The following is a 23,092-nucleotide window of genomic DNA, read 5'->3' as shown; positions in this document are numbered from 1 at the left end:
AAGTCCTCAAGATAGGTTTAGTATGGATGAAGATGTAATTAAGAAAAGCCTCAGGAATCTTTATAAATAGGAATCTCATTAAAATTAATTATTTCTCAAGGAGGACTGTTGCCACATAAAAAGAACTCTGCTTCTTTTTCTTTAATTTAAATTCTTTATTGTTTAAAGTATTACATAAGTCTCCTTTTAGCCCATTGAACTCTCCCTGGCTGCCCCCACCCCGCCCCAGCACATGTCCCACCTTCTCCCCCTCCCCCCAATTTGTGTTCATGGGTTATGCTTATATGCATGCATACAAGTTTTTTGGTTGATCTCTTACCCCGCCCCTCACCCCCTGCCTTTCCTCATAGGTTGTACAGTCTGTTCAGTGCTTCTATGACTCTGGTTCTATTTTTGTTCATCAGTTTATATTGCTCATTATATTGCACAAATGAATGAGATCGTGTGGTATTTTTCTTTCACTGACTGGCTTATTTCGCTTATCATAATGCTCTCCAGTTCCATCCATGCTGTTGCAAATGGTAAGAATTCCTTCTTTTTTACAGCAGCATAGTATTCCATTGTGCAGATATACCACAGTTTTCTGATCCACTCATCTGCTGATGGGCACTTAGGCTGTCTCCATATCTTAGCTATTGTAAATTGTGCTTCTGTGAACATAGGGGTGCATATATCCTTTCTGATTGGTGTTTCTGTTTTCTTGAGATATATTCCTAGAAGTGGGATTACTGGGTCAAATGGAAGTTCCATTTTTAATTTTTTTGAGGAAATGACACACTGTTTTCCAGAGTGGCTGTACCAGTCTGCATTCCCACCAGCGATGCACGAGGGGTCCTTTTCTCCGTATCCTCTCCAGCCCTTGTCGTTTGTTGATTTGTTGATGATAGACATTCTGACAGGTGTGAGATGGTACCTCATTGTTGTTTTGATTTGCATCTGACTTCGAGCATGTTTTCATATGTCTCTCGGCCTTCTGTATGTCCTCTTTTGAAAAGTGTCTATTTAGGTCTTTTGCCCATTTTTTTTTATTGGATTGTTTATCTGCCTTTTGTTAAGTTGTATGAGTTCCCTATAAATTTTGGAGATTAAACCCTTATCAGAGATAACATTGGCAAATATATTCTCCCATGCAGTGGGCTTTCTTGTTATTTTGTTGATGGTTTCTTTCGCTGTGCAGAAGCTTTTTATTTTGATGTAGTCCCATTTGTTTATTTATTCCTTAGTTTCCATTGCCCTAGGAGCTGTATTGGTAAAGATATTCCTATGACATATGTCTGCTATTTTGCTGCCTATGGCTTCTTCTAGGATTTTTATGGTTTCCCATCTTACATTTAAGTCCTTTATCCATTTTGAGTTTGTTTTTGTGTATGGTGTAAGTTCGTGGTCTAGTTTCATTTTTTTGCATGTATCTGTCCAATTTTCCCAACACCATTTATTGAAGAGACTGTCTTGACTCAATTGTATGCTGTTGCCTCCTTTGTCAAATATTAATTGAGCATAATGGCTTGGGTCGATCTCTGGGTTCTCTGTTCTGAAGAATTCTGTCTCTTATTTTTTCTAATTTAAAATTATATATACCTTCATCAATTCTGTACTCTTGGAAAATAAAATAGAATAGAACATTTTTTTTTTCTCTCGAAAGTAGCATATGCTTATGTTTTAACAACACAATTGTAGAAGTGTTGAAAGTGAATTTGTGAAAACCTCCATCTCCATCTCTGAAAACTCATGATAACCAATATGACCACTTGAGTATGTAGCTTATCCTCTAGACTCCAATTTAATATGTATGCATGGCTGCCACATGTGGATAGTGTTCCCTGGAGCTGGGCAATGATATGTGTATATCCCTATTAATGTAGTGTTGGTTTATGTATTAGATTAAAAACTTTAAGTTACCAGACTTAGAGTGAACTGAAAATGAACTGTTGACCCTCCAAAATACCTTTTTTTTCTGCTCACATTTACATTGTATGCTTTTTATGAGAAAGTTTTTTTGCAGATCATTTGTTGCTTATTCACTTTCTCTCAAAGGAAACCCATGGAGAAAGATATGGCAAGTAGCAATGAGTTGTTTTCTAAATTTTATAATCACTTCAAGTAATTTGTGCTTGTTTTGGTCATTCCAGTTATCCTTAGCATTTCTCTAAATTTCTAAATTTCTAACCACATTAAAATACTGAGAAAAGACTAAACGTATAAAGCTACTTGAAGAAAATGTAGAGGATATTTTTATAAATTTTAGGGGTAGGGAAAGATTACTCAGGATACAAAATTCTAAACAAAAAAATTTAGTATGTTGGAGTTCATCAAAATTTAAAATTGTTGGTTATTAAGACATCATTAAGAAAAGGAAAAGACATTGTCGGCAGGAGCAAATTTTTATGATACATATATCTGACAAAGAACTTGTACACAAAATATATAAAAGACTCCTATAAGTCAGTAATAAAAAGACATTCATTTGAGGAAAAAGAGCCATTGACTTGAATAGACATTTCACAAAAGAAGTTATTACAAATGTTTAATAAGCCAATGAAAATATGCCTAACATCATTAGTCATAATAGAAATGAAAGCTAAAACCACAACAAGTTACTATATCATACTCATTAGAAGGGTTAAAAAAATACACACACACAAACAAACCAACAAAAACTTAGCACCAAGTGTTGATGTGACAGTGGAGCAACTGGAATGCTTTTGAAATGTTGGTAGGATTGTAAAATGGTACATTTGGTTTGGAAAACTATTCAGTGGTTTTTCATACGGTTAAACATCTATCTACCATTTATACTCTTACCACCCAGCAGTTCTACTCCTAGCTATTAAATGAAATGAAAGCATATGTCCCCCAAAAGACTTGCACAAGAATGTTTATGTACTGTATTTGTAGTAACCTCAGACTGTAAACATCCTAAATATCCATCAGAGAAAAATGGATAAACAAATGGTGTTATATTCATTCAATGAAATAATACAATAAAAAAGAATGAATTATTGCTATATGGAATAAATTGAAAAATGTGAAAAACATTAGATTAAGTGAAAAGCCAGATACAAAAGAATACATATTATGTGATTACATTTATATGAAATTCAAGGCCAGATTAATCTATGGGACTATTGGTAGTTACCTGGGAGCTTGGTGTAGTTTTGAGGGCAAATGGTTATGAAGGAGTTTTTCTGGGGTGGGGGAAGTGTACTTTATCTTGATTGGGGTGGTTGTTAAAAAAACTCATAGAATTGTACTCTTAAGATATGTGTATTTCACTGTATGTGAATTTTACCTCAGTTTAAAGAAAAGTCCAAAACTACAAATTGAAAATGTATAAGAATGTAGAAGATATAGAGGGTAAAAGAGACAGTGAAAGGGTGTGCAACATTCTCCGACAAGTTCCCAGAACTAACACACATAGTGGCCAGCTTCAGACCACACCAGAGTACCACCCAAACACCTATACAGATGACACACCCATCTGACATACAGATGGCAGACTCTGTAGGCACTAGAGCCCCACTAAAGCAAATCCTATTTCGTGGAGTCAGCCCCTTCACAATAACTCCTCTGCTGTAACCGTGGTCATTCCTCACAGCCAATCAGCCTGAGGGTCCATCCCTTCCACTGAAGTGCAAACAGCAAGCAAGGCTCAACTACAACAGGAGGACACACAATCCACAATAAAAAGATATACAACTGAAGTACTCAGCTCAGGTGACCAAGGAGATTTCGTGCCCAGGCCAACACATGACTCCTACTGCAAAAGGCCACTCTATCAAGATTGGGAGATGTAGTAGCTCAACCTAATACATAGAAGCAAACCCAGGGAGCTGGCCAAAATGAGGAGACCAACATTCCCAAATGAAAGAACAGCAAAACTCCAGAAAAAGGACTAAACAAAATGGAGATAAGAAATCTATTAGATGCAGAGATCAGAACAGTGTTGTTATTTTTTTAAATGTTTTTATTGATTTTTATATAGAAAGGAATGGTGAGGGATAGAGAGATAGAAACATCGATGAGAGAGAGACATTGATTGGCTGTCTCTTGCATACCCACTACTGGGGATCAAGCACACAACTGGGCATGTGCCCTGACCTGGAATCGAACCGGGGACCTCTTGGTTCATGGGTCAATGCTCAACCATGCTGCTACGACTGGCCGGGCCAAAACACTGGTTTTAAGGATGCTCAATTAACTTAGGGTAAGAGTAGATGAACTCAGTGAGAACTTTAACAAAAAGATAGGAAACATAAAAATGAAGATAGAAAACAAAAAGGGTCAGTCAGAAATAAAGAATACAGTAACTGGAATAAAGAATACATTAGAGGGAATCAGTAGTAGATTAGATGAAGCGGAGGATTGAATTTGCGATTTAGAAGACAAGGTAGCAGAAAACACCCAATCAGAACAGCATAATGAAATGAATTGAAAAAAAATTGAGAATAGTTCAAGGGGCCTCTGGGATAACATCAAATATACCAACATTCGTATCATAGGGAAACCAGAAGGAAGAGAGCAAGGAATTGAAAACCTATTTGAAGAAATAGCGTAAAACTTTCCTAACCTGATGAAGGAAATAGACATGCAAGTCCAGAAAGTGCAGAGAGTACCAAACAAGATGAACCCAAAGAGGCCCACACCATAATTCCAATGGTAAACGTTAAAGACAAAGAATCTTAAAAGCAGCAAGAGAGACAATTAACTACAAGAAAGCTGTCAACTGACTTCTCAAAAGAAACATTTCATATCAGAAGGGATTGGCATGAAATATTCAAAGATGATGAAAAGCCAGGACCTATACTACATTACCCAGCAAGGCTATCATTTGCATATTTTGTTTTTCCTGGAGTTACAACTCATTTTCTTCCCTTTCACCCCCTCTTTCTTTTTAACTTTAGTTTCTATGTTCTTAACTTTAATTCATTCTAAACTTGCCCCAGCTATATAAATCTCTCAATATGTTTCAGCAAATTTGATATTGCATCGACTTATTTTCTCTAGGAGTCTTCTGGTCTGCCCTAATAATCTGGATTAGTTGTTCTCTAGGCTTGATGTAATGCTCTCTGCTTGAGATGTTCCTTCACCATCATTCTTTTCCCTTCTCATGAGTTTGCCTCTTCAGTTCCTGGAACTTTTCATCTTCTTTCATGGTTTACCATCATTATTTTGGTGTAGCACATTTTCTAGTAACTCCCTGAGAGAGAATATACAGGAAGCAAAATTATTTGAGACTTTGCTTATTTAAAAATGCCTTTATTATATATTCACACTTGATTTCTAGTCTCTCTTGGTATGGAATAATTTTCCCTCAGAGTAAGAAAATTTTGCCCAATTTTTTTTTAGCTGCTAATGTTGCCATTAAAAAGGACAATGTCATTATGATTCCAGATTCTTTTTATGAAATCTCTTTCCTCTCAGGTAACTTCTAAGGTCTTATGTTTATCTCTTCAATATTCAGAAACTTCACTATGATATGTATGCCTTTATTTGGGTCTATTTTCATAATTTTTGTGGATATTCTTTGTGTCCTTCAGTTTGGAAACTTGTGTCCTTGCAGTTTTGGCTATTTTTCTTGAATTTTCTGTGCTTTCTATTATTTTCTCTGGAACTCCTATTCATATATTGAACCTCCTGGACTTTAAATCTTTTAAAATCATACCTTCTGTTTTCCATTTGTCTTTTTATTCTATTTATCCTGATATTTCCCCAGACTTACACTTTTCTAATTCCTCATAGGATTAAACAAATGTATATACATAATGTACTTAATTAACATAGTGCCTGGCATATAATACGTTTGTGTTGCCTGTAGTTGTCACTGTTGTTAGTTTCTTAACTATTTTGAGGGAGAGGTCTTTAGTCTTGATTCTTTGACTTACGAACTATATATGACCTTGGTCAAGTTCTGTAATTTCTTTGATACCTACTTCTCTCATCTGTAAAATATGGATAAGCTCTACCTCAGATGTTTGTGAGCATCAAATGAGAATATATATGTGAAAGTTCTTAATAAACTTTGTAATAGTTTAAACTATTACAGAGTTAATAGTTTCTACTTACATCTTTCAAATATCAAAAGTTTTTAGTTTGAAAAAATGATGGCTTTCAGGGTTATTTTTAAGATTACTTGCTTGCATGTGACTACTTCTTGCAAATCTGTATGAATTAGGTAACTTTAGCTAAATGCTAATACTACCCTTTAAGAAAGTTATTTCTTAATATTGTAGGCTGATTATGAAAATAATTCATCCTATGAAAAGCTATGGCTTTACTTCAGATTGTATAAATCTGTGTAATGTAATAATTATTTAAGAATGACTTGATTACTAGTTTTAACCCAAGGAAGGAATATTTATTGGAGTTTATTTATTTCTCCTAAATGCTACTTGAGACTAGGAAAAATAGAGTCTGTCTTTTGGTTTTTCTCAATATTATTAATGTAATTTCAAATGTTAGCTCATTTTTGTTAATGGTGGCTTTTTGTTTGTTTGTTTTGTTTTAAGGTTTTTGGATTCAAAGCATAAAAACCATTACAAGATATACAATCTGTAAGTATATTTTCTTTTTTGTATGCTTCCAAATACTTCTAAAATAACTATTAACTGAAAGTTATTTTCTTGTTAGAATGAGGTAGAGTTAAAGGTATATTTGAACCGAATGTATTTCTAAAACCTTTAGTTCAAGAAGTCTGATAGAGAGCATTGTTAGGTAATTTAGGAAGTGTAGTGATGAGGTAAAACAGTATTGGCACAGATTTATGTTACTTAATGTGCTTTAAATGACTTGGCAGTTAGCCCATCGTTGAGCCCATAACCATGTAGTAACTTGAAGTGTAGAACACAGTAGAGCTTCTGTTAAAGCATTAATGACATCTTCCAAGGAGGTATGCTCCACAGTGAATATAATTTTGTTTATTTTGTGTCTCTAAGTCAATTGATTGAAACAGCTTTTAGGGTATTCTCTAACTGTATATAACATAAATAAATTACCTAAAATTGTTGAATTGGGTCGTTTTCTTTGTTTGAGGGAGGAATGTAAGGATTGCCCATTTTATACACCTAGCCGACCTTATCTTTAACCTTTTGTTTTTTTTCTTTTGACTTTGTGATTAGAGATGTGAAAAGGAAAAAAGGAACTAAAGAAAAATGGGAAGAAAATATATAACCATTTCTGCCCTTGAAGACTATTTTTCTTTCCCCCAAATATGACCATTTTCTATTTTTTAAACAATGGCATATATGTTAATTTTCTCCCTGGCTTTTATTTTTCCTATGTGATCTCTGTAAACTATACAACAGGAAAATTTTAAATCTGAATTTACTTATACCAATTCACTGTTACGTTTCATATAATTTATTTATCAAATGTAAAGACAAGATTCTTTTCTACCTTCAATGAGCATTTAAATCTTTGCCAAAAAGTATGAAAGATTCTCTGTCTGTTGGTTGGCTTGTGAGATATTGTTTTTTTTTTTTTTTAGCTTTAATTGAGTGATCTTCCTGTTCTGATAAGACCTGAAAGTGAAGTAGACACCAATATTGTTTCTCCTAGTGAGTTTTCACTAATTTCTTCAGATTTACAAAGAAGCATTTATCATGTACTTGACACGTTCAACATGATAAAATATGTTGTGGGTCAAGGTGAATAAGATGTAGTTCTAGTTCTCATGTAAATTGTAGTGTAATGTGCAAGATAAAGTATTATAGAAGAGATAACTCTTGTATAGAAGAGACTGTGTGGAGAACAGTCGAAATAGTAATTGTACTCCAAAGGGATGATTTCACAAAAAAAGGATGTTTGAGCTAGGATGAAAAGAATCAGGAGAGGTTGTCCTACATGCCTAGTAGGAGGGGAAATGGCACTGCAGGCAGAGAGAATGGCATGTAAGAAACTTGTTGGCATAATATGGTAGATAATTCATTACGGTCAGATTGTGTGTGTGTGTGTGTGTGTGTGTGTGTGTGTGTGTGTGTGTGTGTGTGTGTGTGTGTGTAGGCTGTGGTAGAAGTAGATGACAAGATGAAAGAAAGTAAAAGGTGCTGTAGAAACAAATTTAGGTGGGCCCTAGCTTACAAATGATCTGTACACGTATCATCCTCTTTTCCTGATTAACTTTTCCTACAGTAGTCCTTGTTTCAGATGCTAGAGGGTTTCTGTGCAGGAAATAAAAAACCACAAAGCTTTGTACTTTTTTAACAACTGGATTTAGAAGTTAAGTAAAAAAAGAAAGAAAGAAAGAAAGAAAAAAAAACAGGACAAGAAGTGGTCAAAAGCTGGAATCAATTAAATAAGTCACTTCAGACTAAGACTCTCAGGATTGGGCATTTAGAAGTCCCTGAAGGAAGGTAGAAAGAGATACTAAAGATAAATTCTTCCTTTTTCAAAATTTTATTCGAGTTTAATATTATATTCAGAGATAGGAAAGGAAATTCTTTTCATTCGTGTATGCAGTGGCTTCCTGCTTCCAGAATTTAGGACTTAGGCTTGTACTGTCAGTATTGTGGCTCACTTAACATTATTATGGTTAAAGTTGGCATTGGGAACTTGACTGCCTGTTTGATTTTGTATTTTTGAACATTGAATTCTCAAGTTAATGAACTGTCTTGCTATTAGTTGAGAGTAGCTTTTGGTGCATATATTTCAACTCCCTTTATCCACTCCATTTAATGGAATCATAGACTTTCAGAACTAGAAAGTATCTGCAAAAGATCATGTAGTCCAACCTTCTCATTTTACAGACGGGGAATCTGAGGCCTAGAGAAGTTAGTGAGTTGAATAAGTTCACACAGGTACACACGGTAGCAGACCATCCACTGTTTATGCCAATATCCCCTATCTGGGTTATTTTGTTTGTTTTTGTGTTGTTGTTGTTTTTAACCTCCCCAAAGTTTACTTACTTTCAGAATTTTGTAGAACTACCCAGTTGTAGCATGTTCTGATTTCTGATGTCACTTTTTAGTCTTCTTCACCTGCTTTCTATCCCTGTTTATATTTCTGGCTCAGGATAAGTGAGTCTGGCAAGAAGTGGATGTTTCTATTTTATTTCTTAATTTTTAGCATATTAATTATGTGATATATGTCTTTACAAACATATATAAATTGAAAGATATTAAAATATTTGTACTAGACGTACCTAAATTTAATAGTATATTAAACTTTTTATGGCACTTTCTGACATATATGGATGAAGAGGAGTTCTCAATGTAATATTGAGTTCTTTTTATTTTTTAAATGTATTTTTTTTAATTGATTTCAGAAAGGGAGAGGGAGAAAGAGATAGAAACATCAATGATGAGAGAGAGTCATTGATTGGCTGTCTCTTGCACGTCCCACACTGGGGATTAGCCTTGACTGCTATCGAACCATGACCTCCTGGTTCATCGGTTGATACTCAACTACTGAGTCATGCCGGCTAGGCAATATTAAGAGTTCTTATAGTATAAACAGACTGTATCTGTTCATACCTCTATTAAGCATTCAGTAAGTTAAATTTTTAGAAAGGACAAATTTAATCTGTCATTACCAAATTCGGGTATACTGATACTTAGTAAATTAGTTATTTTGTGCAAGTGTGTGTATTTTATTTTTGTGTGTTCCTCTGTATAATCTGTATTCTGGTGGGAGTAAGGGGAGGAGTGGGGAGATAGGGAATGAAGACATAACATAGTTCTTGCCTTTGAGGAACTTAAATGTTCACTGGATACTGTATATTCTATTTGACAAACAACTCCCCATTATTTTGTGGTAAAAAAAAAAAACCTCTCCATTATTTTGTGGTAAACATTTAACTGTTGTTAATTTTTATCAATTTAGTTTTCTTTTGTAAGATGGGGATAGCTCCATTGAAGAGACTATAGAAGACACCTACATGCCTAGCTGACTCCATGTCAAGTCTTACTTCAGAGGAAGCTTTTCCTGTTAATCTTATCCCTTTCTTCACTTTCTGCTTGCTATTTTATAAAAATTCCCTTCAATGCCTCTTCATTTCTCTTGTCTCATATAAGCCAATATAAGGTGATGATAAAATATCTTTAAGTTGAGTTTTTATAATTATTAAGAAGTATAAATCATTAATTCTAACACTTGTCTTAGTCCCATTTGCTTTATTTATTTTTTAAAAATATATTTTACCGATTTTTTACAGTGAGGAAGGGAGAGGGAGACAGAGTTAGAAACATCAATGAGAGAGAAACATCAATCAGCTGCCTCCTGCACACCCCCTACTGGGGATGTGCCCACAACCAAGGTACATGCCTTTGACTGGAATTGAAACTGGGACCCTTGAGTCCGCAGGCCAACGCTCTATCCACTGAGCCAAACCGGTTAGGGCAGTGGTCGGCAAACTCATTAGTCAACAGAGCGGCAAACCGCAGCTCGTGAGCCGCATGTGGCTCACGAGCTGCGGTTTGCTGACCACTGGGTTAGGGCCATTTGCTTTATTTTTATGTATCTTCAATTTTGGTTTGTTGAGAGACTTCATAACATACAGCAAAAAATTTACAAGAAACTGTGTGTGTGTGTTTTTAAGCGTATGTACGCAGTATCAGAGAAGGTTTTAATTAAGAAAGTCTTTATTCTTAACCCTACCAGCTCTCCCCAGATCACTTTCATCACTACCAGCCCCAGTATTATCACATACTCCCTATCCATATCTGTAGAGCTTTTCATAGCCTTTTCATGTTTTCATCATCACTATTTGTTGGTTGTTTTGTGCCAAATATTGCTCTTGTAGGAAGACAGGCTTTGACTAAACTTGGTTATTGTTTTTGTTTTTAAAACTACTTTCAATTTTCATTATAAATGAGAGTATGGAGCAGTACTAGAAAAAGTTTGACTTTTGTAATTATAGTTTGAGTTCTGGTTCTTCCATTTACTTATTTTGGTTTGGGGCAAGTTTTTTTTTGTTTTTTTAGTGTGTTTCTAAATCTTAGCTTTTTCATATATAAAAAGGAGATAATATTAACTATTACCACATGGTTGTGAGGATGAATAAAAAAAAACACATGGAAACTCCTTTGTAAGGTGTGTGCAACTAGTAGACATTTAGTAGCTCATTGTTTCCACTTTCCCTCCATTTCTTCCTCTTAACAGTAATATTTGAGAATCAGTTTATGAAGGTAGTCTTATGCACTATTGGTCAAAGCAAACATTTTGAGCTTCAGAGAAAGCATGGGAATTTTAGAGAACTGAATCTGTATGAAACCTAAAATGTTTATTTTTTGTTGTGCTATCATGAGACCGGCTTCTTAGAATTTTACCTAGCTTATACCTCCCCCCTTACCTCCTAAGCCCTATCTTGTTTATGATTCCTTATGAAAATATTTCATTATGGATTCTTCACTATTGACTATGTTGTTTCTTTAATCTGTACCAAAGAAAGTGTGCAATGTGACTATTTTCACAGCCAGTCCTTTTCTTTCCACCTTTCATGTCTTTTAATATGTGTGAGTGTGAAATTATTTTGCAAGAATGAGTATATGTGCATATGTCATTCCTGAATAAATTTTCTAGCAAAACTCAATATACTAAATTATAATAAGCTAAAATGGAAAAGCTTTGTTTTGAGCAGTAATATAAAAGTTTGTTTATTTCAGGTCTGACCAGTCAGAAACTAGTGAATTGTAGTTTGTTTATAATTAGTTCAATGGGTATAAATCTGTTTAAAGTAGAGAAACTATACAGATATTTTCAGGATTTCCAAATGCAAAATATAGGTCCACAATCCCTTATTTGAAACTCTTGGGGGCCAGTTGTGTTTTGGCATTCAGAATTTCTTCAGTTTTCAGAAAGGTAACAGGGAAGCATCTACTTTATTATAACACCCTCAGTAGGGCTTGGAAGAGTACCTAGAATGAAATGTTTGACTCTTTACTGTAAGTGTATTAATTAAAGACTACATACAATATCATAAATCCAGTTGGCCATAAATTTAAGAAAAAAATTGTAGACATTTCAGACTTTGGGGATTTTGGAATTGTGGATTAAGAGTCATTTTTTAAATTTATATTTTATTGATTTTTTTACAGAGAGGAAGGGAGAGGGATAGAAATTTAGAAACATCGATGAGAGAGAAACATCGATGAGCTGCCTCCTGCACACCCCCTACTGGGGATGTGCACGCAACCAAGGTACATGCCCTTGACCGGAATCGAACCTGGGACTCTTCAGTCTGCAGGCTGACACTCCATTCACTGAGCCAAACTGGTTAGGGCATAAAAAATTTTTAAGAAATAAAGTTTGGTTAGTAATTGGAGCTACCAGGATGCTGTTGACCACAAACTAATATATGGTATCCCTTTCTGAGCCTATTGATGCTTGTAAACATGGCCTGTTAATCATGAGTAAGCCAGTGCATGATAACAAACATGTCACTACTATTCAAAAGACAAGTTTGAGCAAGACCAATGATAATGCTAACTCAACATTTACTATTCTGTATTGATTTTACTTATTACGATTTCTTTACTCTGAGACTTTAATTAAAATTTGTAACTTGAGAGGGTATTGAAAAAGATGACCTTTGGCTTATCTAAACAGTGCAAGGTCTGGTTTTAAAAGAAGTTTAATAAGTGTTGTGTCTGAGTAGATTAGCATCATTTAGTTTCTTTACTTTTCCTTTGCACTTATAATTTTACTATTTTTAACATGTCTTTTAAAATAATAGTTTGAGAAAATTGTGTGTGCTCAACTGTGAAGTAAAGATGATCTTAAAAACAGTTATTAAACTCCATTAGCATGTAAAATTTCCATAAAGGGAATTTGAAGGTATAGATGCAGCTGAATTTACACTGTTGTATATTGGTGACATCACAAGTTTTGTAAGCAAATGCATAAGCTTTAATTGCATACACTTAACATTTTAAGCCTCAGTCTTTTTAATTGTAAAATGGGGATAATAACAGAACCTACTCCACAGGCTTAAAAGAAATAGTTAATATAAAATACTTAACATAATGCCTGGTACATTATGAAGGTTCAGAAAATGTTTGTTACTATTATACTTTTTTCTCAATTGTAAAAGATAACTTTATATCAAATTTAAACTTCTCTTTTAGATGTGCTGAAAGACATTATGATACCGCCAAATTTAACTGCAGAGGTAGGTATAAATGTACTGTATTATGTTAAATAATGTAAAACTAATAGACTAAATCTTACTGTCATAGCAATAATGATCATCTCAATTATTAAGTGAGATAAATATTTGTCAAATTAAAAATATTGAAAAATATAATTTGGCTATTGTGTTTTAGGAAACAACTGCCATGTAAACCTGCCAGAAATATTAGGAAAACCAAACTGCAGAATGGACTAAGAATTAGGAGAAAATTTTAGACTAACAATAGAATAAGGTGGGGTTTATATCTACTTCTTTGAGGTATTTGATGTAGTAGTAAGAGATTATACAGAGAAAACAGAACAATTTAACTCTATTAAGGAGCATGATTTAAAAGGTGGAAAGGGTATAATAAATATGGGAAAGGGGAACCTGAAAGGTGAGAACAGGGAACTGCTTTAAATGAGTTATTCTTCAGGTATAGTTACTTCTATCTCAGAGCCCACAAAAACTTCTATTTGTTTTTGTGGAACCCCTTGAGGCATGGGAGAAATGGAAAGTTGAGAAATTTGGCAGATGCTGTTAAAAGTGAGTGCCATGAGCTACCAATTGATGTATTTGCCATTGATGCCTCCTGAAAATCTAGAATGGACTTTCAAACAGTTTGAGAATTCAGAAGCACTAATGGTGAAAGTCATTATAATCACTAAGAATGTTACTTTTTTTGTTTTTTTGGCAAATTTAAGCCACTGCTATTGGGCATAGCATGTTTTAGTCGAGGTTTATCTAGCTTTAAATAGATGTTTAACAGGTTTTTGTGTGCCACTGGAGAAATGAAAATAGAATGATGGTAGTTAGGTAGATGACTAAGTGAAAGTTGTCCTCATGACTCACTGTAACTGCAGAGGTAGGTATAGTTACTGGGAGCTGTAGTCTACCAAAAGAGCGTCCATCACAACCAGGGACTCAATGGATTTTATCCTGTGCCACATTATGACTTGACTGAAGATCTAAGACATAATTTTTACATATTTAGATGACACAAGATAATTAGGTACCTTAGATGTCAGAATATTTAAAGATCTTAATAGAGTAGAGCCGAGCAGAGACTAACTAATAAGATAAAATTTAATTGTGATATATTTAAAGTCTTATTTGCAGACAAATGTTAAAAAAAACTGTACTCTGACTATAGGATACAGAGAAGTTTTGGGTTCGTAATAAGTCATGTCAAAAGACCTAAAACTTCATTTGATAAACTTTACTACAATTAGATTTTATAAGTAGTTTTTTCAGTTTCTTTTATAAATGCCTTTAAAGTCAAGTGTATACAACAGTAACATTTGCTAGAAATAACACATTTAGCATTTTTATTACATGAAGTTTAAAATGCAGTCCTTTATGCATTCCTTTCTATTGTTGATTTATTAATTTTTCTTTTGAATATGTTTTGTGGTGATGCATTTTCACAAGTATTATTACTCCTTTTATTAGAAAATGAATTCAGAGTGCTGACAAGATGTTTATGTGACATTTTATTTTGAGTTCACCTCCACCTCTGATATGTTGTGACCTGTGCTACCTCTTCATAGCAAAGTTTCCTCTTTCATAAAGTGGGGAAAATAATACTTGGCCTCCCTGTCCAATGGATAAGTTTAAGAGTTAATGAGAGACCATTTCTATTCAAAAATTAGAAAGTTATTAGGCAATAAATTATTTTTCACTGAAGTTAAGTTTTTCTTTTAAACATTGGGAGAGCTTACATGTAGCATTTCTAAAATTAATTTACTTTTAATAAACAATTCTGAAGAGACTTTTCTCTTATTCTGAGGGTTTTCTTTTTAACCACAGTTGCACAGTATCCTTTTGAAGACCATAATCCACCACAGCTAGAACTTATAAAACCCTTTTGTGAAGATCTTGACCAATGGCTAAGTGAAGACGACAATCATGTTGCAGCAATTCACTGTAAAGCTGGAAAGGGACGAACTGGTGTAATGATTTGTGCATATTTGTTACATCGGGGCAAATTTTTAAAGGCACAAGAGGCCCTAGATTTCTATGGGGAAGTAAGGACCAGAGACAAAAAGGTAGGTTATATTTGCTTTTCTTTCCTCTTCCTAGATCTAAGAATTTATTGGAAAACCAATTTTTAAAAAGAAAGCTGGTAACCTTATATCTTTCTCCTAAACATTTAAATCAGTTACTACCTTAACTTTTATGTAAGAAAATAACTGATTGAAATGTTCTGATTGAATTTTTTTGCTAGTATTTTCATGTCATGCTAGCAAATCTTATCTATGAACTGCATTGCATATTTAGTCTCAAAATACAGAGCATTTAAAAGCGCTGCACATTGATCAAAAGTAATCTTGATATTTCTGAAGCTTGATTGAGAATAAAATGTGTTTAGATAATAACTTGGATGCCATTACCTAGTAAAGTATGATCTTTACTTTTATAATAGAGAAAGATTATTTTTTTGATATGGATATTAATATAAGTGGTTAAGATTAGTCAGAGGTTCTTCTCTTATTCAGAAGACTAAAGACTGTTGAAAATCAGTAACTAATTTGTGTGGTAAATTTGAAAGCAAAAGTGAACTCTTAGAACTTTTTACAGTGATTTTTCAAGAGATTTATTTCTTTGTACAGTAAATATGGCAAAATGTTTACATTTCTTGCAAAGAAATTTTGTACATTCCTCTGTCTCCAAAAAAGGAAAAACCAAAACCATTCTAAGATAGATGGGAAAACTCATTTTAAAGAGCCCCTATTGAGGGAGATATAACCTAATGTGAAAAATTTATTCTAGTTTTAGTAATTTTTAAACCAGGGAAATTCTTTTTTTAATTCAACTTCAAAACAGACACAAGTGATCATATCCATTATTTTCAACTGCATAGTTACATTGATTCTTGATCCCTTTGCCCCTTCCTTTTTCTTGTTGTATATGTCTTTGTGACTTTTTTAAAATTATATCTAATGATGCCAAAGTACTGTTTATTGGTTGTAGTTTAAAAATCTGAATCTTATATTAGTGCATGATTTTAGTGAATGTTCTTATGATAGATTGACTTACATTTCTGTACTAGAGGCCCGATGCACGAAATTTGTGCAAGAGTAGGTCTTCCTTTCCCCGGCTGCCGGCACTGGTTTCCCTCCAGGACCCAGGCTTCCCTCTAGCCACTGGCAGGCACCCTCCAGGACCTGGGCTTCCCTTGCAGCCCTGCTTCGTCCGGAAGGATGTCTGGAAGGACGTCTGGTCTAATTAACATATTACACTTTTATTATTATAGATATGGTATGTACCCTGGGTTAATAGCACTGGAATGAACTCCAGAGCGGAAGACCTGAGATATGTTTACTGTGTTTCATCCTTTCATCATGTAGGGAAAATTTGCTTCTGCTGATTAAAATCATAGAAGGTAAATTGTTTTACACTGATGTGAATAAATGCATAGCAGCCTAGGAAAAGAGATTGAATTGGAAGAAAACCACATAGAAGTGGATAAAATTAAAATAACAGTTGCAGAAGCAGTGGTAGAAATTTAAAACAGGGTTGATGAGCAGCAGTCATTTTGATAGTGGAAAAGAAATCAGGTAAGAAGAATTTAAGTAAGAAAATAGAGAATCTGTGTAATGTGGCACCATAACACTAGATTTAAGCTAGAAGCTCTCAAACCATGTTATACACTTTTAAAAAATATGGTGAAAGCTGTAAATATTCTCTCCAAAAATGTGCATGGTGTACATGAACATAAAATTGTTTTAAAAAAAATATGTATTTTTATTGATTTCATAAAGGTAGAGGGAGCGAGAGAGAGAAACATCAGTGATGAGAGAGGATCGTTAATTGGCTGCCTTTTGCACGCCCCCCAACTCTGGGGATTGAGTCCGCAACCCAGGCATGTGCCCTGACCAGGAATTGAACTGTGACCTCCTGGTTCATAGGTCAACGCTCAACTACTGAGCCACGCCAGCTGGGCCATAAAATTGTTCTTAACAGATTTTAACTGCACTAAAAACTATTTTTTAAACATAGAATGTGACAGAAATTTTCATAAGAATTATTTCTCCTTTTCTTTTTCATGCAAAAATCAGTGACTATGCCCTGGCTGGGTGGCTCAGTTGATTGGAGCATTGGCCCCTATACAGAAAGGTTGCGGGCTGGATCCCTGGTTGGGGTGTGAACGGAGGCAACCGATCGATGATTCTCTCTTATTATATCAGTGTTTCTCTCTTTCTCCCTTCCTCTCTAAAATCAATAAAAACATCGTCGGGTGAGGATTAAAAAAAAATCAGTGACCACTTTTTGAGAATGATAACTAAATCTAAGTGTTACAAATTAACCAAAATTAAGCATCAGTTCCGCTCAATAGTAAATTTTAATGAAAGGGCTGCTATTATTTAGCTTTTAAATAACACATTAAAGTATTCCATTTTCTTTGACTTGGCAGCCTTTGTGTCATCTTTGATAGCCAATCAGTTTTGACTAATTTTTTTGGTCAAAACAAGTGCTGAAAATCTTATCTCAAAAAAGAATGAAAGAACAAATGGAATCTGTAGATTCTTTTGACAGTGTTGTGTCAAGAAATAAGAATTTTCTAAGACTCTGCAGATAAATTTGTATTGATTTTGCTTTCTAGTTAATAAGATCATTTTTGGCAAGATCCTGACCTAATAATACTATGTTGGGAAGGAAAGGATTATGACTACACATTTTATTTTATTTTATTTTAAAATATATTTTATTGATTTTTCTACAGAGAGGAAGGGAGAGGGATAGAAAGTCAGAAACATTGATGGGAGAGAAACATCGATCAGCTGCCTCCTGCACACCCCTACTGGGGATGTGCCCGCAACCAAGGTTTCATGACCTTGACTGGAACCGAACCTGGGACCTTTCAGTCCGCAGGCCGACGCTCTATCCACTGAGCCAAACCGGCTAGGGCATGACTACACATTTTAGTTTTAAGAATGAAGAGTTAAACTGTAAATGAGTTCAGTTGATGGCAGCAAAGTTCTGGCTATAGATTTGTCTTCTGAAAGCCATTGAACTTGTGTGTAGCAAAGAAGTTGCTTCTACTTCTTGACAAAACCTCTTAAGGACCCCTTGATTCAAAGTCTTGACTTTTATGACTTTGGCAATTTTCACAACATTAGATTTTTCATGATGAATCCTCTTGCATAGGCTATGATTTAAGGCCTGGCACTCATGAGGCAGTAGAATACTTTCACAGCAATAGATAAGATTTCTCTCAGGATTGATGGAAGAGTCTTGTACCCCAGTGCATACTGATGAACAAAGTAGAGTCACAGTGACATGCACAACTCCTGTCTTTTTACCAAAGCAGCAAAACCAGATATTTTGCCAGGTATTAAGGTATATTATCTGTCTCTACAGAGTAATGAGATTTCTTCAGGAGAGTGTTTTTAGTTTTAGTTTTTTTTTTTTTGCAAAGAGACTTCACCATTCTGAAAATGTTGATATCCTTTGAAATTTCCAAAAAGAACTTTAAAATAGGGATTTTTTTTTGATTATGTTACCATGGATGTATTTGATGAAAATTAGTAGCTGGCAAAGCTGAGAAGTTATATGCTGAAGGAAAGTGGTATTTCTAAGCCTTTCATGGCTTGCTTCATAGTTTCAGGAAATAGAAAATTTTTTTAAAATGAATAAAAATTATTTATTAGAGATACTGCAACAGTCTTTTCTGTTACAAGTTACAAATACGTTTGCTCATTTCTGAGGTATTTGCCTTCACCACATTCAACTGTGTGACTTCTTTGCTTGGTTGGCATTACAGCCAACAGCCTGGTAGCATGCTTTAATCAAGAATTTTAAGTTGGGGGCAAATAAAAAATTTTGTAATGGCTTAGTCTTTTCTAACTCAACTGTGCTCTCACATGTTCAGTCTTTTTCCCATCCTTCCCCCCTCTTACATCTTCACCCCCACCCCTAAACACGAACACATATGCTCCCTTTCTGATGCAGGTGCTTCTGCAGGATAGTTGACTGAATGCTTCTGACAGTGAGAACTAGCCATAGAAGAAGCACTTGGGATATTACATCTCATCATGTTCAGAGTTAAAAGTAAAACCCACGTATTTGTCAGCTTTATTATACTTTTTTCTCTAAGTTCGATCCAAGAGAAGTCTCCATAATAAAAAAGTGAGGGCATACTTTAATTTGTCAGTTGGAAGACATTTAGTCATCACAATATGGTAATATTGTCAATCCTGTTTCTCCATAGAGTGAGGAGAAATTGGATGAAATGGCAAGCCCTGTGGGACACTGTTATTAAATAGGGGCCACAGTTAAAATATAGCAGAGAAATATTTATGAAAAGAAAATGTAAAGTTTGTCATGTTATGTAATAGTAAAGTTTGTTGTGTTGAGTGTAATAGCACCCACATCATCGGCAGAACTGCTCTAAGCACAGCATATTCTTCATCCTCTTATGGATTGGATTTTTCCCCAAGTAAAAGGTATTGGGCTTAAAAAATGGAGTTTGTGCATACTGTTAAGGATGTATGCAGTAACATTATATTTAACTGTTACATGATATTAAGATTCAGAGTTGAGTAATTTAGCCAGAATTGATCACTTTTAGCATCTTGGAATGAAATAATTCAGACTGCTGTGCTTAGTTCATGATTAATTAATTAATACCTGGACCATTTTGGGGGGATGAATTATTCACAGGCTCTAAAGGAGTATCCTAATGTGCTCCTCCTACCTTTATCCCTGTGTATATTTTAAAAAGAAAAGAGGAATTTATGAGTAGTTGTTGTTGACAAAAGCTGTATCTTACTAAATGGTGTCATTTGCATTTTAGGTTGAAGCAGCATTAGAAAGCTAAATACAGTAGATAAAAGTCATAGAATTTTTTTTTTTTGCAGGAATGTTTCTTATTTTATAGATGATAAAACTGAGGCCCAGAAGATGAAATGCTTTGATTAAGATTATGCAGTTAATGACAGCAGTCACAGTGAAATTTTAGTTCCCCGGCACACTGTTGATCTTCCTTCTATACTGTTAAGTTCACAAATCCTGAAATTGCAAAAGAATTTTGAGGTTGTTCAGAATTAATCTCTGTACAGGGTCAAACTCTTCTTAAAGGTCATGTAATGCTGATGAAATTGGCCTATCTTGAAAGATTCCTCAGTTTATACCCTTCTTTACAGATGCTAGGGCATTTAATGACCCTTGATTTAAGTAGTTAAAAATGTTCAAATATATTACATGTTTACCTAATAGTTGGAGTACGTACTAATGAAATAATACATATTTTTTAAAAAAACTTTTTTACTGATGAGGGAGAGAAAGGAAGTGAGAGGGAGTGGGGGGACATCAATTTTTATCATTCCACTTATTTATGCATTCATTGGTTGATTTTTGTATGTGCCTTGACTGGGAATCAAACCCGCAACCTTGGTGTATCAGGACAACATTCTAATCAACTGAGCTACCTGGTCAGGGTTGAAATAATATATTTTTAAACTTTAAAGACTGTAACTAATTTCATCATAAGAGAACTTAGCTGAGCATAAACTGTTTTTATACAACTATGGAATTATTCCAGAGAAGTATATTATAATGAATATAATTGATTATCAAAAGTACTTTTATTTATGAAACATCTGCTGTTGGATATATTCTCTTGCCAATATTTCCTTTTAGGTTGAGTCTGTAGGTTTGCATTTTTATAATTGTGAACCACTGTTATAGGAGATACATACATTTTACCAATTTTTAGTTTGTGTTTGATTAATTTTATTAGAACTGACTTAAAAGTAGTTTTGCTTATATCCTTAATTTTAATTACAGAGAAACATTAGAAGGCTGAATGAAATTGTGTCCTGGTGACATTTATATAGGAACAGAACGCTACTTCTCTTTTTCCTCCTCCTTCCTCTCCTCCTTCTCTACCTTCTCTTCTCTTTCCCTCCCCCCACCCCAAACCCCACCCCACCCTTGTTTCCAAGAAAGAGAAGCCAGATGTCATGTTTTGGTAAAGAATAATCTGGTGCAGAGTCTTGGATTTCCTCAGCTGACTTAATGCAAATTAGGTGGCAGAGTGGTGGGCGCCAGGTTACTATAAAATGTGCCGTTGTGTTAGTAATGTCCAAATAATACTTTCAGGTTCTGAATGTTTGGTAGAAGTCAAGATACAACTCATAACTCCTATAAAGAAAAATGTTTTCTGATAGTGGGATAATTTCTTGAGGAAAGGACTATGTTTCATTCAGTAATTTATAAGAAAGCAACTGCGTTACACCTCCATAGGTCAACTCCTAGGGTGGTTTTCCATTTAGTCCTATGCCTCACAATGTGTGTGTTTGCACTTACATTTCAGAATTGTAATCAGTAACTCACAATATTTATTGTAAGCTATGAGTAAAGAGTTAAAACATCCTATGAGTACTGGTAACTATGCATTTAGAGAAGATTTCCAAATGTTCTGAATTTAAAGAGGCAAACTTTTATTATATGGCAAACTCACCCAGAATCTCTGCTAGTCCCCCCTCTTTCCCTTGCCTCCCCCCCTTTCAGTTGATAGCAGGTAAAGAATGCATTAACATTTATTTTCTTTGATTAAACTTTCAGGAAAAACATTTGAACTTTAGTTTTTTCCCAAAGCAATAATTAGAGAGGAAGTTCCTATATGTTATGGTCTCTGTAAGTGAGCTTATAAGCTTTATCTTTAATGAAGACTTAAACCGTTTAGAATAAATTAATACTAACTTTATTCTAAGTGACCCAAGAAGATGGAATTTTCTCATTTTTCTGAAGAATGAAATTTTATGCCCTATCATAATCAGGTTATTTTTTTCTAGTCTATATACTAAATTTCCCCAGATAGTAACCAAATGAAATTTTATCATTTTCTCTTTATTTAAAACAAAATAAGCTATAATTATCCTCTTTCTCAGCTTTTAAAAAACTCTTCTGCCCTGGCCTGGTAGCCCAGTTGGTTAGAGCATCATCCTGCTACACCAAGGTTGCCAGTTCGATCCCCTGTTAGGGCACATACAAGAATCAACCAATTATGTATCTCTCTCAAATCAATAATTTAAAAAATTAAGAAAACATTAAAAAAACCCTCTTAATATAACATTTTTATTTTTTCTAACATAATTCTCCTCGACTAAACTGTGTTCTTCTAATACACAGTATGTAAGCCTTGTTATCCAATTTATATATTAATAAAGTTGTAAGATTTTTATACCTTGAAGGACCTTAATATTTAATTTGGTCCCATTCTAATATAAATGATAAAACAGATCTGCAAGTATCAATCTGCCCTGGGTCATTTAATATCTCTGTATATCTCAAAACCATACTGCTAAACTCAAATCCATTATTCTTTCTACTGTACTATGTTCTCTTGTCTGAATTATTTTTCTTTTATTATTTTGATCCCCAAAGAAGTAGAAATAAAAACTGAAAAAGGGGCGGGGAAGCATTTGTATTATAATGTCTTAGAACTCTTTTAATTTCAAATAAACTCAAAATAACTTAAACAAAAGGAGACTTGCTTATTGGCTATATAACGCTAAAAATGCTCTGGCCTGGATCTAGATGCTTAACAGATGTCAGGAATCTCTCTTAACTCTTTCCTTTCTCTGTATATACTTTATTTTCAGGCAGGCTCTCTGTAATATAATGGCAAGTTATGACTCCCAGTAGCTCTTGCTTTACATTCTGCCTGCTTTAGCAACTGTGGTGGGAAGAGATCTATAATTTGAGCTAAAATTCCTAGATTAGGTTCTAGCTTAACTGGATTAGGGCATGTACCCATTCCTTAACTAAACACTCTGGCCAGAGACTTGGGGCATTTATCTGAAGCTGAAGAATAGGGCCCACCTTCCACACCCCCAAACCACAGGAAGAATGATAGCTTCTCAAAGGAGAAAGGATGCTGTGTGGAGAGAAAAATGGCAGTGGTCTGCTTCATATTAGTCTCAAGAATTCTGTGGTTCATGCACCACTATTTAATACATTAGTCTTTAGTTAGTTGCATAG

At 34.4% G+C, this 23,092-nt stretch overlaps 1 protein-coding gene across 2 annotated transcripts in view; it reads left to right on the top strand.

The window, feature by feature from the left end:
* Positions 1 to 23,092, top strand: part of PTEN (phosphatase and tensin homolog) — an 83,396-nt gene that overhangs the window by 45,633 nt on the left and 14,671 nt on the right. The window contains exons 3-5 of one of the 2 annotated variants that reach the window (XM_080641105.1): positions 6,507 to 6,551; positions 13,059 to 13,102; positions 14,912 to 15,150. In XM_080641105.1, coding sequence (XP_080497231.1) covers positions 6,507 to 6,551; positions 13,059 to 13,102; positions 14,912 to 15,150 — 328 coding nt within the window. The remainder of the gene's footprint in view (positions 1 to 6,506; positions 6,552 to 13,058; positions 13,103 to 14,911; positions 15,151 to 23,092) is intronic. The other variant, XM_080641106.1, reaches the window with a different exon arrangement.

Source organism: Plecotus auritus (genome assembly GCF_963455305.1).
Source record: "Plecotus auritus genome assembly, chromosome: 9".
Lineage (NCBI taxonomy): Eukaryota > Metazoa > Chordata > Mammalia > Chiroptera > Vespertilionidae > Plecotus > Plecotus auritus.
Note: the sequence above shows the minus strand (reverse complement) of the source record. Positions and strands in the feature narration are given on the sequence as shown.